At 41.1% G+C, this 12,515-nt stretch overlaps 1 protein-coding gene across 4 annotated transcripts in view; it reads right to left on the bottom strand.

Moving 5' to 3' along the window:
* Positions 1-6,208: 6,208 nt before the first annotated feature.
* Positions 6,209-12,515, bottom strand: part of KLHL14 (kelch like family member 14) — a 66,857-nt gene continuing 60,550 nt past the window's right edge. For all 4 annotated transcript variants that reach the window (XM_071804158.1, XM_065832388.2, XM_065832389.2 and 1 more), the window contains exons 7-9: positions 12,212-12,370; positions 9,400-9,557; positions 6,209-8,916 (exon numbers count right to left, since the gene is read on the bottom strand). In XM_071804158.1, coding sequence (XP_071660259.1) covers positions 8,776-8,916; positions 9,400-9,557; positions 12,212-12,370 — 458 coding nt within the window. In that variant the 3' untranslated portion in view covers positions 6,209-8,775. The remainder of the gene's footprint in view (positions 8,917-9,399; positions 9,558-12,211; positions 12,371-12,515) is intronic.

Raw genomic sequence — 12,515 nt, 5'->3', positions numbered from 1 at the left:
AGGCTTCACTCACCAGCATTTTGGGCTGGACTAGACATGGAGTCTAATATACAATTTACTCCTGCAGGCCAAGTCTATGACCATTCTTTTTTTCCACTCTAAGATGAACACCCAGTGTTACTGCAACACTGCGGGCAAAGGCTCAGTAAGTAACAGCATCCAGTAGTGCTAAGGTTTGCAACAAAAGGTTTCCTGATTAAACTCTGAACTACAGTGGCAGTGCACGGCATTTGCCAACATGAGACGCGCAACTAGCCAGAGGTGTCTCATCTTCCTACTTCCAGGCTGAGGAGTTCACCTGTGTTAAAAAAAGGGAGGAAAAGAGAGGGAAAACAGGCAAAAAAACCTCAGTCTGAATGAGATACAATTAAAAGTGTGATCAAGCATTTTGGTTAGATGCAACTATTTTTCTGTAGTACAGTAACTCAGCAACTACCAGTGGGTCTGACCCAGCTCGTATTGCAGCCTGTAGCTGACTGGGAGAAGTCACGGCTGAGCTGGACATGGTTTGATGTGAAGTGGGTCCAGCCCACCCTACAGAGCCCAGTCACATGTGTCTCTGGAGAAGACAGGGGTGCAGACAGGGGTGGGCAGCTCTTCTGTGCCAGACCTTGGGAAGGGAAGGGAGAACAACACAGGTTTTGCCAGGGACTGTGCTGGAGGCTCTGTTTACACCAGGCACTCTTTCCTTCAAACGGCAATATTTCACATTTCATGAGATGAATCTAGGACGGACATGGAGATGGTAAACATCCTCAAAATAAGTAACCATGCTGGGATCACTTGAAATTGATGTCCGTTATGTTTTTCACAGGACAAACAGGAGAGGTGGTGTTTTTGTGATCAGAAGCGTGAACATAGTTACAAAAACTGTTCTGCCTCAAGCCACCATCTAAAAACCAGAGGAGAGAATGCAGAGAATCACACCCTTGTGCTAATAAAAATAAATCACTGTTGGAGAAATGATCTATCTTTTCATTTCAGGTCCTGGCAGTGCTCAGTAGCTCTTGAAAGTGGTGGAATGTATCATGGCAAAAGTGAATGCTTGGTGAATAAGTCACAAGAGGTAGTAGTGTACCAGACAGAATTCTTCACAAATGTCTTTAATTTTGTTCCACTAAAAAGAAGCAAGATCTTAAAAGACTACAGTACTTTTTAATGAGTGCCCAGCCACCTGTGAAAGTGCCACACTTTCCTACAGGAAGTTTGTTAACCTTTATGCAGTCCTGTGTGTAAATACCATTCATTAAAGGTTATCATATTGGACTCTATACCTGAATCCTGCACAGCCAGATTATAACTTTCATTGTCATCTTCAGTGGAAATGCTGCTAAGAGGATGCTTCATTTTGAATATTGCTTAAATATCAGTCTGATCAGCTCTGGCCTGGGAGAGGCTTATTGATGAAGGAAAGACCTCACTGCACAGCTTCAGTCCTTTGCAACCCTGGAGTGCATTCCTGCATGTTAGGAATATCCTGCTCTTCTCTGCGCTGGTCAATGCACAGCTGAAGAGGTGGGTCAGCTGGAGTTCATCTAAAAAGGGAAAAGTCAGACTGCTGGTACATGTAAAATTCATAGTCAGGAAGAAGAGATTGAATCACAAGGCTAAAGAAAGGTGAAGACTGGTAGTCTTCAGGTTTGCAAAAAAACAGCTGCTGCAAAATAGTGAGAATAAGCACTTCTCATCCACTGAGAGCAGAAGGAAAAGCAGTTTTGAAGGTTGTGCCATTTGTGAAAGTTTCAGATGATTTAATTGCAGACTTACATTTTTGGAAAATATTTGTTTTCCCTTTTAGGTTCTTCTTGCAATAATTTCTTTAGACTAATGAGACATTTAAGCTAGACATTAGGAAGCATTTTCTAATGATGACGATGACTGCATCCCGTCACACATCGCTACAGAGGTTCGGCGAGTCAGCAAACATTTGCTGGGAGCGCGCTGGGCATTGCTGGCCCCATCGTGGTGTGGGGGAGGCAGGGGATGACCTCGGCGAGCCCCCGTCAGTCCTGTTTCCTGTCCCTCCAGCAAGTCTGAAGATTTACTTTCACCCTGAAGGTAATCAGTCAGTCGTGATTTTGACCTACAGTTTAATGTGCTCTCTTGCTATAGTTACAGACATCCTCCTTCTGGTTACGCTCCCCGCTGTGACTAATGGCATCTTTGCAGTTCAAGAGGTGGTTTTTAAAGAAAAAGATCCAAGTTGCAGTGCTGTTACCAAGTTTGCAGTTTTAGCAAAAACAATGGCACAGCAGACTTTGCTATGGCCTTTGAACTTGACATTTTTTGGGTGCAAATATGAACATGTATATTTATACATCTTTCTCAAAACCCTTAAATACACAGGAAGCAACAATTTTTCTGCTACTGTTCATGCAATGGATCATCAGTCTTGGTATTCACTATTCACAGCAAAGTATGTTTTAAGTTCACTTACTCCATTCATATGAATTATTCTTGATCAGCCAAAGTGTTTTGAAAACTGAACTGTTTTGGACAAATGCAAACAACAATGGAAACAAGGATGCAAAGAATCAGGAACTGAATACCCCACAAAATACCAGGATCCTAAGCAAGCTTTACAAATATGATCTTTCCAGTGTGGTTTTCTGGGAGATGTTTAAGGGTGATTTGAGGAACCATGTCTTAAAGATAAAACCATAAGGATGCTAAAGGTATTTTGCAAAATACCTCCACCATTTATAAATATTGCTTTGGAAAATACTGCAATGATTGAAGGTAATTCTCCAAACTGAGGAATAGGTTTTTAGATTAACAAATGTGACTGCTTTAAATAAATTCAATTGTTTTTGTTCGTGTGTGTGTATGCTGAAGAAAAATTTGGGAAAATGATGCATTTGTTTAAATCTCTTTCCCTTGTTTCTGCTTTCTAAATTGTTTCCCTGTATCTGTTCACCTCGAAACCCAATTAAATTCAAGGGCAGCAGATCACAAAAGCTAGTGTTACTTGACCAAAATCTCTACTGTGTGTGGCAAGGAAATCAGCAGCAAATAGCTCAAGTTTTGCTTTTCTTTGCTAGATGAGACTGCAGATGTCATCTGGATGCTAATTGGAGTCATTGTACAATCGTGTTAGATGCCCTGTTCTCATTCAATATTGTGGCAGGTAACATAGTACCTATGTTCTTCAAGAAAGGATCAATGACACAAAGTTAGTTTTCTGCTGCAGGGAGAAAACAGACAATTAGAAAATCACTATTTGTATTCAATCTCTGTTTACACTGGTTGACCACATCACTTGCAAGCACACATTTCTCTCTAGCTTCAGAAATACACAAATGTATCAGCACCAGAAGTCTCCTCTCATTTTACTTTGCAATTCAGGAATGCTTTATTAATCAGCGCAAGATGCATTCATTGAACTGGATTAATCCTGCATAAGTAATTTTGAAATTTCCTGCTGAAGTTATTTTTCATTTCTGGGAACAAATCATTTATTTGGATTTTCATATATCAGGATCACAGAGATTTGCCACAGTCAGATTTTAATTTTAGTTACATCTGAGCTGGCTTATATATTAGGGCACATAGTTTTGCATGAGAGCATCTTCTAAAATCTGTAATTGGTGTGGAACACTGACATGCACAGAATACATCTGACAAGGTCCAGAGAATTACGTTCAGTTTCACTGATCAACATCTATGCTGCAGATTAACTGAATCTTTTATGGCATTACAAGCCCTCTAGAATTCATTAGTGTACTTTCCCTTCCCGCTAACCACTCTGACCTCCAGTGCTGCCAACACTGTTTCCTTGGTCTGGACCTGAGAGTTCCATTTAAATTAAAACATGGTCTGTCCCTTAAAAGCAAGAAAACTAGAGTACTGTATTGGTGAGCAATTATAATACAATACAAACCGGTATATATAATGAGCTTTGGCATGGATTTTTCTCAGAAATTGGCTCACAGATGTAGCTAGTCGAATAAATTATTGTATTAAAAGCAGGAAGGGGGACAAACCTGTAAAGGAAAGCAATGCCAGCTTTTGGGAGGTGGGTGCACAGTACCTTTGAAGGCAGTGCTATAATCAATGAAAAGCATATTTCTGAAGCACCATCTTTGCCCTCCTTAAGGGCACGTGTATGGGTTGCAAGTCAGCAGCAAGCCACCCTTCTCGTGTTTCCTGGGCAGAGGATGGAACCACAGCTCAGGGACAGGGAAACAGCTCCATTCACCAGTCTGTTGTTTTCCAGGCCCAGCTCCACAAAAGTACCTTGGCAAGTTTGTCACGCTGAGGACAAAGAGGAGAAGATGGCTTAGGGGAGATCTTATCACCATGTTCCAGTATTTAGAGGGTGGCTACAAAGATGGAGACCCCCTTTTTACCAGGAGTCACATGGAAAAGATGAAGGATAATGGGTACTAGTTACTCCTGGGGAGATTCCAAATAGACACCAGAGGACGATTTTTCATAATGAGAACAATCAGTCATTGGGATAATACCCCTGGGAAAGTGGTGGATTCCCCAACATTGGACGCTTTTAAGATTCAGCTGGACAGGGTGCTGCGGCATCTTGTCTAGACCTTCATTTTGCTAAGGAAGGTTGGACCAGACGATCCTTGTGGTCCCTTCCACCCTGGCATTCTATGACTCTATTAATGTTTGGCAAGAAGGACAGCAGCCAAGGAGAACGGAGGAACAGTCCAGGTGTCTGACTCCCACAGACAACTTTATTCTGTGAATTGGAAATGGAGAAGACGCTTCCTTCCAGCCCAGTGGGCACCTGGACTTGTGACACATCTGCTCTTCCTCTGCTTCTCACTGCTGGCAGCAGCTCCTCCTCCCTTTCCACCAGTGCTGGCTATTGCTGGGTGCTTCCTGCAGCCCAGGCACCCCAGCGATTTGCCACTGGGCAGCTGTGTCCCGATTTCTATTGCACTGAAGTCTGTGCATTGAAAGCTTGAATGCTGCAACACCTAAGTTCTCTGCTGACTTGCTCCTTCTTCTTGACAGCTAAACCACTGTAAATGATCAGCTGAAGAAAATGGGAGCAGTACCATCGCCAAGTGCTTATTTAGTTCCATGTATATTTCCTGTCCTCTTTTGTTGCATTTTCTCCTGTCTCTCTTCTGTGTTTTGTATAGCCTCACCGGTCATTTCTTCCCAGGCTTGCTCTGATGTGTGCTTCTCAGAAACCACTTTTGCTTTCGTTACTCCAGCCCTTACTCTCTCTGTGCCCTTGATCCACAAGAGCTTACCACTTTCTCCTCTTGCTGGCTCTCATTTTCTATTTTTTCCCTTTCATTCTTACCTCTTTCTCGCTTCATCCCCTTCCTTTCCAAATTGTATCTCTGCCTATTGCTTCCAGCTTTTCCTCTACTTTCTTCTCTTGCATTACTTTAAAAAATATACATAAATCTCCCTTTCTCAAATAAACTCATTAATCAAACAGTCCTATATGCTGTGCTGTCTTGCCATAGTTGCTGTTGGCTTGCCATCCCCTTCCTCATAAAAGATTTGAAGAGGATCTTCTTAGACCAGACTCTTCCACTGCGCTCTTGGCCACCCCCAGCACAGCCCACACTTGCTATAGGTGCAGGGGTCAGGGCCTCGGTTTTTGTTTGCTCAGTACACCCACTGGTGGTTTGCATAGGAAGGTTCTGGTCCATGTAAAGGTTGGTAGGCACGAATAAATCAAACATGTAGTATAGTAACTGGTATTGACAATGATTCTGCTTCCTGGTAAAACTTCTGCCTTGACCTTGTCTTCTCAGCCTGGCAATAGCTGTTGTCCCAAACTCCTCTCCTGCTCACCTGTGCCAGCCCTTCCCCTCCAAGAATAAAAATACCCATCATTAGAAGGGTCAATCACCGCAGGAGGGACATTTTGAAGAGGGAAGAAATTGCCACAACCAGCATTAAATTCCCCAAGGCAAGATGGCATTTAACTGGGTGGTGTCCTTTTTGCTTATCTTACCATGGGATGGAGGAATGTGCCAAGCAGCTCAAGGCAGAGGCATTTCACAGGCATATGATGGCATCGGTGACTTTTTGAGGTCCAAACCTGCCCACCAGCACGCAGGTGGGGCTTTCCCTGCTGGAAGCACAGGTCGGACACGTGCGCTCAGGAGAAGAACCTGACTCACTACATTTTACTGTGTCGCTGCAGTTACAGGCACTGAGAACAACGAGGCTGTTATGTGTGGCCACAAAATAGAAGAAGTTTACGCATCTACATGATAAAAAAAGTTCCAAAGAATTTAATGTAGATATTATTTATACATACACTTTGTAAGTAGGAATATGGTAGACAGTTGAATTAGTACATAAAGTTTTATTTAAAGTTTCCCCCCTACAAGCAAGCTTCATTTACACAGTCTAGTACTGTACAAAATTTACATTCTTTGTGTGACTTATTCAGTTAGCACTTTCCTTGGTCATGCCTTCCTGAAAGATAGAAAGATTTACATACAGTCCTCATAAATCTTTAAATTATCTTGGTAAAAAAAGGACCACTTAAAAGGACAACAAATATCCTTTAAAAATGGTACATTTCCGTAGCGACAGGTGACAGTGTTTAATGGCAGACCTTATCCTGATCTTAAATGTCATTCAAGATTTCCTCATTTAGTATCTTAACAGTTGCCTTTTTATATATATTTATATTTATATACTTTCAACAGGAAAGGAAAAAAAAAGTCATGATTGCACCAAATATATTTTACAAGGGATCCCTTGGATCTGAACAATATAAATAAATAGAAAACCAACTAAGATTGCACTATATAGTAGAAATGGATTGAGATTTCAGGATATACACTCCACTTTTTTGAGTTCCTTAGTGATGCTCAATGGAAAACTCCCCAACGGCACATTCAAATATTAGCATCTTCAGATAACTACTTTGTTTAAACAATTTTTTTCCAGGTGTGCAGCTACCTCATCCACTGGGTTATTGCATTTGTATGATATCAGTCTTCACTGCATTACTCCAGTTTTACAACTGTGTAATTCTGCTGCAAGCAAGGGAGTTGCACTGCAATAAAACTGGACTGATGCCAGAGAGAAACAGTACCATGGTATTTGCTCTCCACTATTTATATTGCTCTCAAGCATCAATATATAGTGTAATTTCTGTGTACATTCACCCTCTTTCTATTTTCCAAAGCAAAGAATGAATTCTTCCTCGCGTCTATTGCCTCTGCAGCAGAAACCAATCTCCAGTAGTTGCCTGCTCCTTGCTTAATGCACTAGCATTAAGTCGTGAAAGATATGTTGAGGCTTGAAAATGCAGGTTCTGAGTCTGCTTTGCCTTTTATCTGGTGCAGCCAGTTACAACTGGGTAAATTAAAGACCAGGTTCGCAGCAGACATAAACAAAAATACATCCACTGGCTTCAACCGAGCAATGTCAGTTTATACCAGAGAAGAAGATGCTCCTGAGAGTAATGGATGCAGCACCAGTAAACTGCAATGGAAGAATTATGCATATACTTTGCTGAGGTGTAGATGATTGCGTTAGCTGCAAGGTGGCGAAGAATCAGGCTCAGATTTTGTTACTGCTTTTGCAAAGCGAGGACAGAAGGACATAAGCCTAAAGCATGGACAGCCTGATTTGTGCAAGCAACCATGAGCTCATATGAAGCAAGTCCTAAATGCTACTGGTCCCATGTGGTAGCATTCTGAACTTGCTTTGTAACGTGTAAATAACTACACAGGACATAAGGCAGTGGAAAGTCGAGCCTCATATTACTTTGGATAAACAGTAAAAATCTTTCAGAGTACATTTGAAGATGAACCACACAGGAGTATTTTAACTACTTACCAGCATCTCTCCAAAATTGTGCATAATCATTTCAGAGTCCAAAGTTAAATGCAGTCTTCTTGTCTTTGGAAGCAACTAGCACGGATGCTCCTATCTACCAGGTTAGTGAAAAGTAAGTAAGGGTTCCGGTGCTTTGTTCAGTGGCCATAGAAATAACTTACTCTATGAACCAAGAATTTAAGGTGTAGGACCAAATTTCTGTTATACCAATGTAAAAACAGTCATTCCATGTGATTTCAGTGAAATTACTCTGACTTTACACAAGTGTGATTAGAAGAATTTGATCCTAATCCCTAAGCTGCTATTACAAGAAGTGCTCTGTAAAGCATGGCGTTCATTGTAGTCTGCTTTCTGCTGCACTTACACATGGGGACTTTGAAGGCAGAGCATTTTAGATGCCAAGCTGTGCAAAACCTGAATGATATTTCTTTACCTTTTATAATCTTCTGACGCTGTGTTGCTTGCAGAGCATGTGAAGTAGCTGTAGGTTAGGATTATAGAGGAGGAGATAATTCTGCAATGCAGTGCGAGCTTTTCACTATCTGAATTCTGAAGCATTCATGAAAACAACATCCCCATGACTTCAACACAGATCACATGCAGGTAGATACAATGCACAATACTGATCTTGTCTCTTCAGGCTGTATTTGAAAATTTAGCCTTCATTTTTTGTAAAGTTAGATTTGACGTAAGGAACATCTCTGCAGCAGGAAAAAAGGTTAAAATCAGTCTGAAATGGCAGTCTGTCAGCATGTAATGTTCGGTGTGTTTTAGCTGCTTGCTTCATAAGACACCGGCATCTATCTGAGATGGGACAATACTTGGGTTTTGTTTTCTTTTAGTTTGCTCCTAAAGCATAAATATGGAATAAGGGGTCAATTATGGTAGCTTTTGTTTTAACAGGAATCCTGTTCTAATAAAATATTTACGTCACCCGTCATTATTTTCCCAAATGCAATCAGTGTTCATGTCAGTGCTCCTTGACTATCATTTGTTGTACGGTACGCAGGCTGGCAATATGACAGTTGAACAAGCAGGTCCTGCAAGTGGCTCAGCAACATCTCCTTCTAGTTCTGTCCAAGTCCCTTTCTCAGGACTATAGCAAATGGTAGAAGATTTGTAGGCTCCCTGTAACAGAACAGAAAGTCATATTAAATGTGGCCTACATTAAACTCAAGTTACACATCATCTTTAGAGATGAAAAGCCACTTTTGAAAGTGACTCGCCGTTTTGGGCCCTAATTTGAGAGCCTTCCAAGAGGCTTGGTTTTCGTATGGGTTGAGCACCCAGCTTTTGCAAATCAGGCTCCTCCACAAGTCTCTTATAGGCAGATCTATAGGCACACAGTCCCGTAAGTCACTTTTGCCAAGTTACCTCTGATTTTTATATTACTCCATGTCAGTGAATACAACCTGGTAATAACTCATCTAAATAAAAACACACAAAGGTGAAAAAATACTCCATGCTCTCCACATGCTGAAAACCAAAACAAAACCTCCCCCTACAGCTGCTTCATCCCTTGTGTCCCCTCCATCCCAACTGAGCAACATACAGCCTGGCTGCAAGAGCTTGAAAGGAGTGGAAGGGTCACTGTAGAAAGCAGGTACACACCATACTCCAGCTGTAGCCTCCTACAAGGTAAATACTGTCGTCAAGGACTGCGCAGCCAGGGCCACTGCGACCCTCCAGAATTGGAGTCTGGAGGATATTCCACTGGTCACCTTTCGGATCGTAGCATTCCACAAGCATTACATCAAGATGGGAGAAACCTAGATGAGAGCATTGAGAAAAGAGAACGTGTGTTCTGACATACTGTTTTACTATTTGTTTTATGGTTAAATTTCTTAAATTACAGTTACAATTATATTATTGCAATTATAACACTACTGCTCAACTTTCTTCTAGAAAATATTACCATATACATCTAAGCCATCTTCTGTAACATTAATGTCTCATTATTTCAGTTCAAAAACTGAAAGCTTTTATCATTAAGTTCTACAGTCTTCCACAAATCACAAATACATATAAAGCCTGAACAAATCAGAAAGTAACACTCAATAAAAACCTATCAACGGTGCAAGCAGATTAAAGCAGTATTCCTCCTCATCTCTCAGTGCTAATGCGAGTTTGAACAGGTTCAAAAAGACTCCTGTCAGTCTTTCTCAAAGGTCAGCAGACCTAATCTATTCAAAAGTTGACAGATTAAATCTTGCTTAGAAATCAATGCCTAACAAGTCAAGGTAAACCTCAGACAACTGATGATGCCACTTGGTTCCAGAGGGACAAGGTGCTTAGCACAAGGGATGTGATGCTACGGACTAGCTTCAGTTTTCAAGCCGATTTAAGGTGTACCCTAATTGAGGAGTTGTCACATGTCAAAGTCTTTAAGGTGACAGAAAATGTAACAAACAAACAAACAAACAAAAGGTGGCCCCCATCCTTCTCTGACAGATCAACAAAGACTCCATGTAGTCACCAAACGGCATATGGGTCTCAGATCAAGACTCTCAAGCTGTGATGTCTGGTATCAATTGAGATGAACAGGGACATAAAACCCAGGAGTCCTGGTTCCTGCTCCAATATTTAGACATTTCACTATCTCCTACTACTTTCTTTATCAGAGCATCGCAGTAAAATTATGGCTTTCTTAATACGCTGGGATGCTTTACTTGACAATGCTGTCTTCTCCATCAAGGTATGACAGAAAAGAGAAGTTAGATTTTCTGGAAAACGGCATTTGGTGATCTCAGTACTTCACAATTATGCTGCTTGTATGAGTATTATTTATGTCAGGAAAGAATAGCTGTGAAAAAATAATTTTTCATCACTGTAAAGATTGTAAGGGGTCACAGAAAGGCCACCGCAGTGCACCCGGAATCTGTCAAAAGCTCCATAATAAACTGTAGCACGCACACGGCTGGCCGTGGTGCCGTAAATGCGCTGCTCACACAGATCCAGCATCACAAGGAAGGGTTTTGCTGTGGAGACCGGCTATTCCCACTCGTTTGGAGAATTTGTAGCATTTCACCCACACTTCAGTTCCCCCACTCCTCACTTTCCTTGCAGTTCTTACTTTTATTTCACTGTGCAGAAGAAACCATTTTTGCAAAAAACCCTTCTTCCAGACAGTAGGCAGCTTTCCAGAAACCTGGATGCTTAATACCTCTCATAACAACAAGCACTTCATACCTAGTAAAGGCACCTAGGGCAGCAGTTGCAGTGGTAAAAATGCAACTTTTATTAAAAGTTCCTTCTTTCACAGAGGATGGTAGATGAAACTGGGTTAAAAAAAAAAGGCAGGATGGAAACAACTCAAGCCTACAGAAACCAAAGTACCTGCTTTGGTTGTAGGAGGGCTGTGACATGTAAACTTTCCCTTTAGCGGGTGAAAAAGCCCACAACATGTAGTTCTGCAACCTCTACAACATTTGCTGGAGTCCGTAAGGTCCAGTCCAGGAGCACCCATGAGGGACACGGAGGCACAGCAGCCCTGCACTTGGCTGCAGGGGTTTATGCACCACTACTATTTACCAGGGAAAATTTACATCTGTGCATTGTCCCCTCTGTGCTCGACAGTCATTCAGATCTTCAAAAAGAGCACGTGGTTTCAGAGCCTCACAGGGACTCGGGTACCAGAGTCAACCAGGCACATGGGCCAGTGTTAGTGGCAGTTAACAACAGTTTTTCTTTTGCATTACAATCTTGCATGAAAGGAGAAAGGAAAAAAAAAGGGAACAAAAACTGTCAAATATCGTCACGGGACAAAGGAGCAGGAGCTGTGCTTTTTGTCTAAGTGGCTGGATTAAGCAGAATCCCTTTAGCAGTAAGAGCAACAGTATGTAGGTATTAAGATAAAATTACCAGATGCCTAAACAGTAGTTATTTTAATATGAGACCTTTTCAAAAGATGAAAACAAGACCTCTAAAAAGAATTCTAATTAACAAGCTATATTTAATACTAAAAAGGAATCTAAAGAGCCTACTCCTAACAGTTAATGGCTGAAGGTTTGAATTGTTTTTTCTTCATTAAATCAGGAGCTTGTATTTGTATGTTGCTCTGAATAAAGCTCTCTCCAACTGCAAATTTTAGAAAATGATTTACAGAGGAAAATATTGCTGGTACTTTCGGGTCAAAGAATAATCTGTTTGTTTCATTGAATTCTTGGTAATGACAAATTGTCCATGCCTTTGAGTAATGGAAGCTCCCATTTTTATTATCTAAAGCATTCATTAATCATCTATTTAATGTACTGTTATAATTTTAAAATAATTTGCATAAAATGTTTTTAAAATTGCTGGCTCAAGTGTCCTGTTAATTGTGTTGCCTGGTTTATAATGTATTTAACAATGACTGTCTAACAAAAATATTCTTTATCAGGAGACGGGAAACACTGAAATGCTTTTTCACTATTGAAAATGTGACCTTTCAAATGGTTTCCTCCAATTGCATACAGTCGATCATTCATTACAGCCAAAGTGTGGATTGCTCGCTTTGTGTTCATGTCCTGTTTTCGGGCCCAGACGTCCATCACAGGGTCGTAGCAGTACAGCCAGGGGACATATTCTCCATTGTGAACACCTCCTGCAAAGTAAAGATACTTTTGTTAATTAATGTAAATAGAGACATTGTGCTGCAGCAGGAATTTAGCTCCGTGATTTTGGGTTCTGGGTTTTCATGGTTGTTGCTTTGGGTTGTTTTTTTGTTATACAACAGGAATTATAGAAGA

Source organism: Patagioenas fasciata, chromosome 2 (genome assembly GCF_037038585.1).
Source record: "Patagioenas fasciata isolate bPatFas1 chromosome 2, bPatFas1.hap1, whole genome shotgun sequence".
Taxonomy (NCBI): domain Eukaryota; kingdom Metazoa; phylum Chordata; class Aves; order Columbiformes; family Columbidae; genus Patagioenas; species Patagioenas fasciata.
This window is presented reverse-complemented; position numbering and strand designations above follow the sequence as displayed.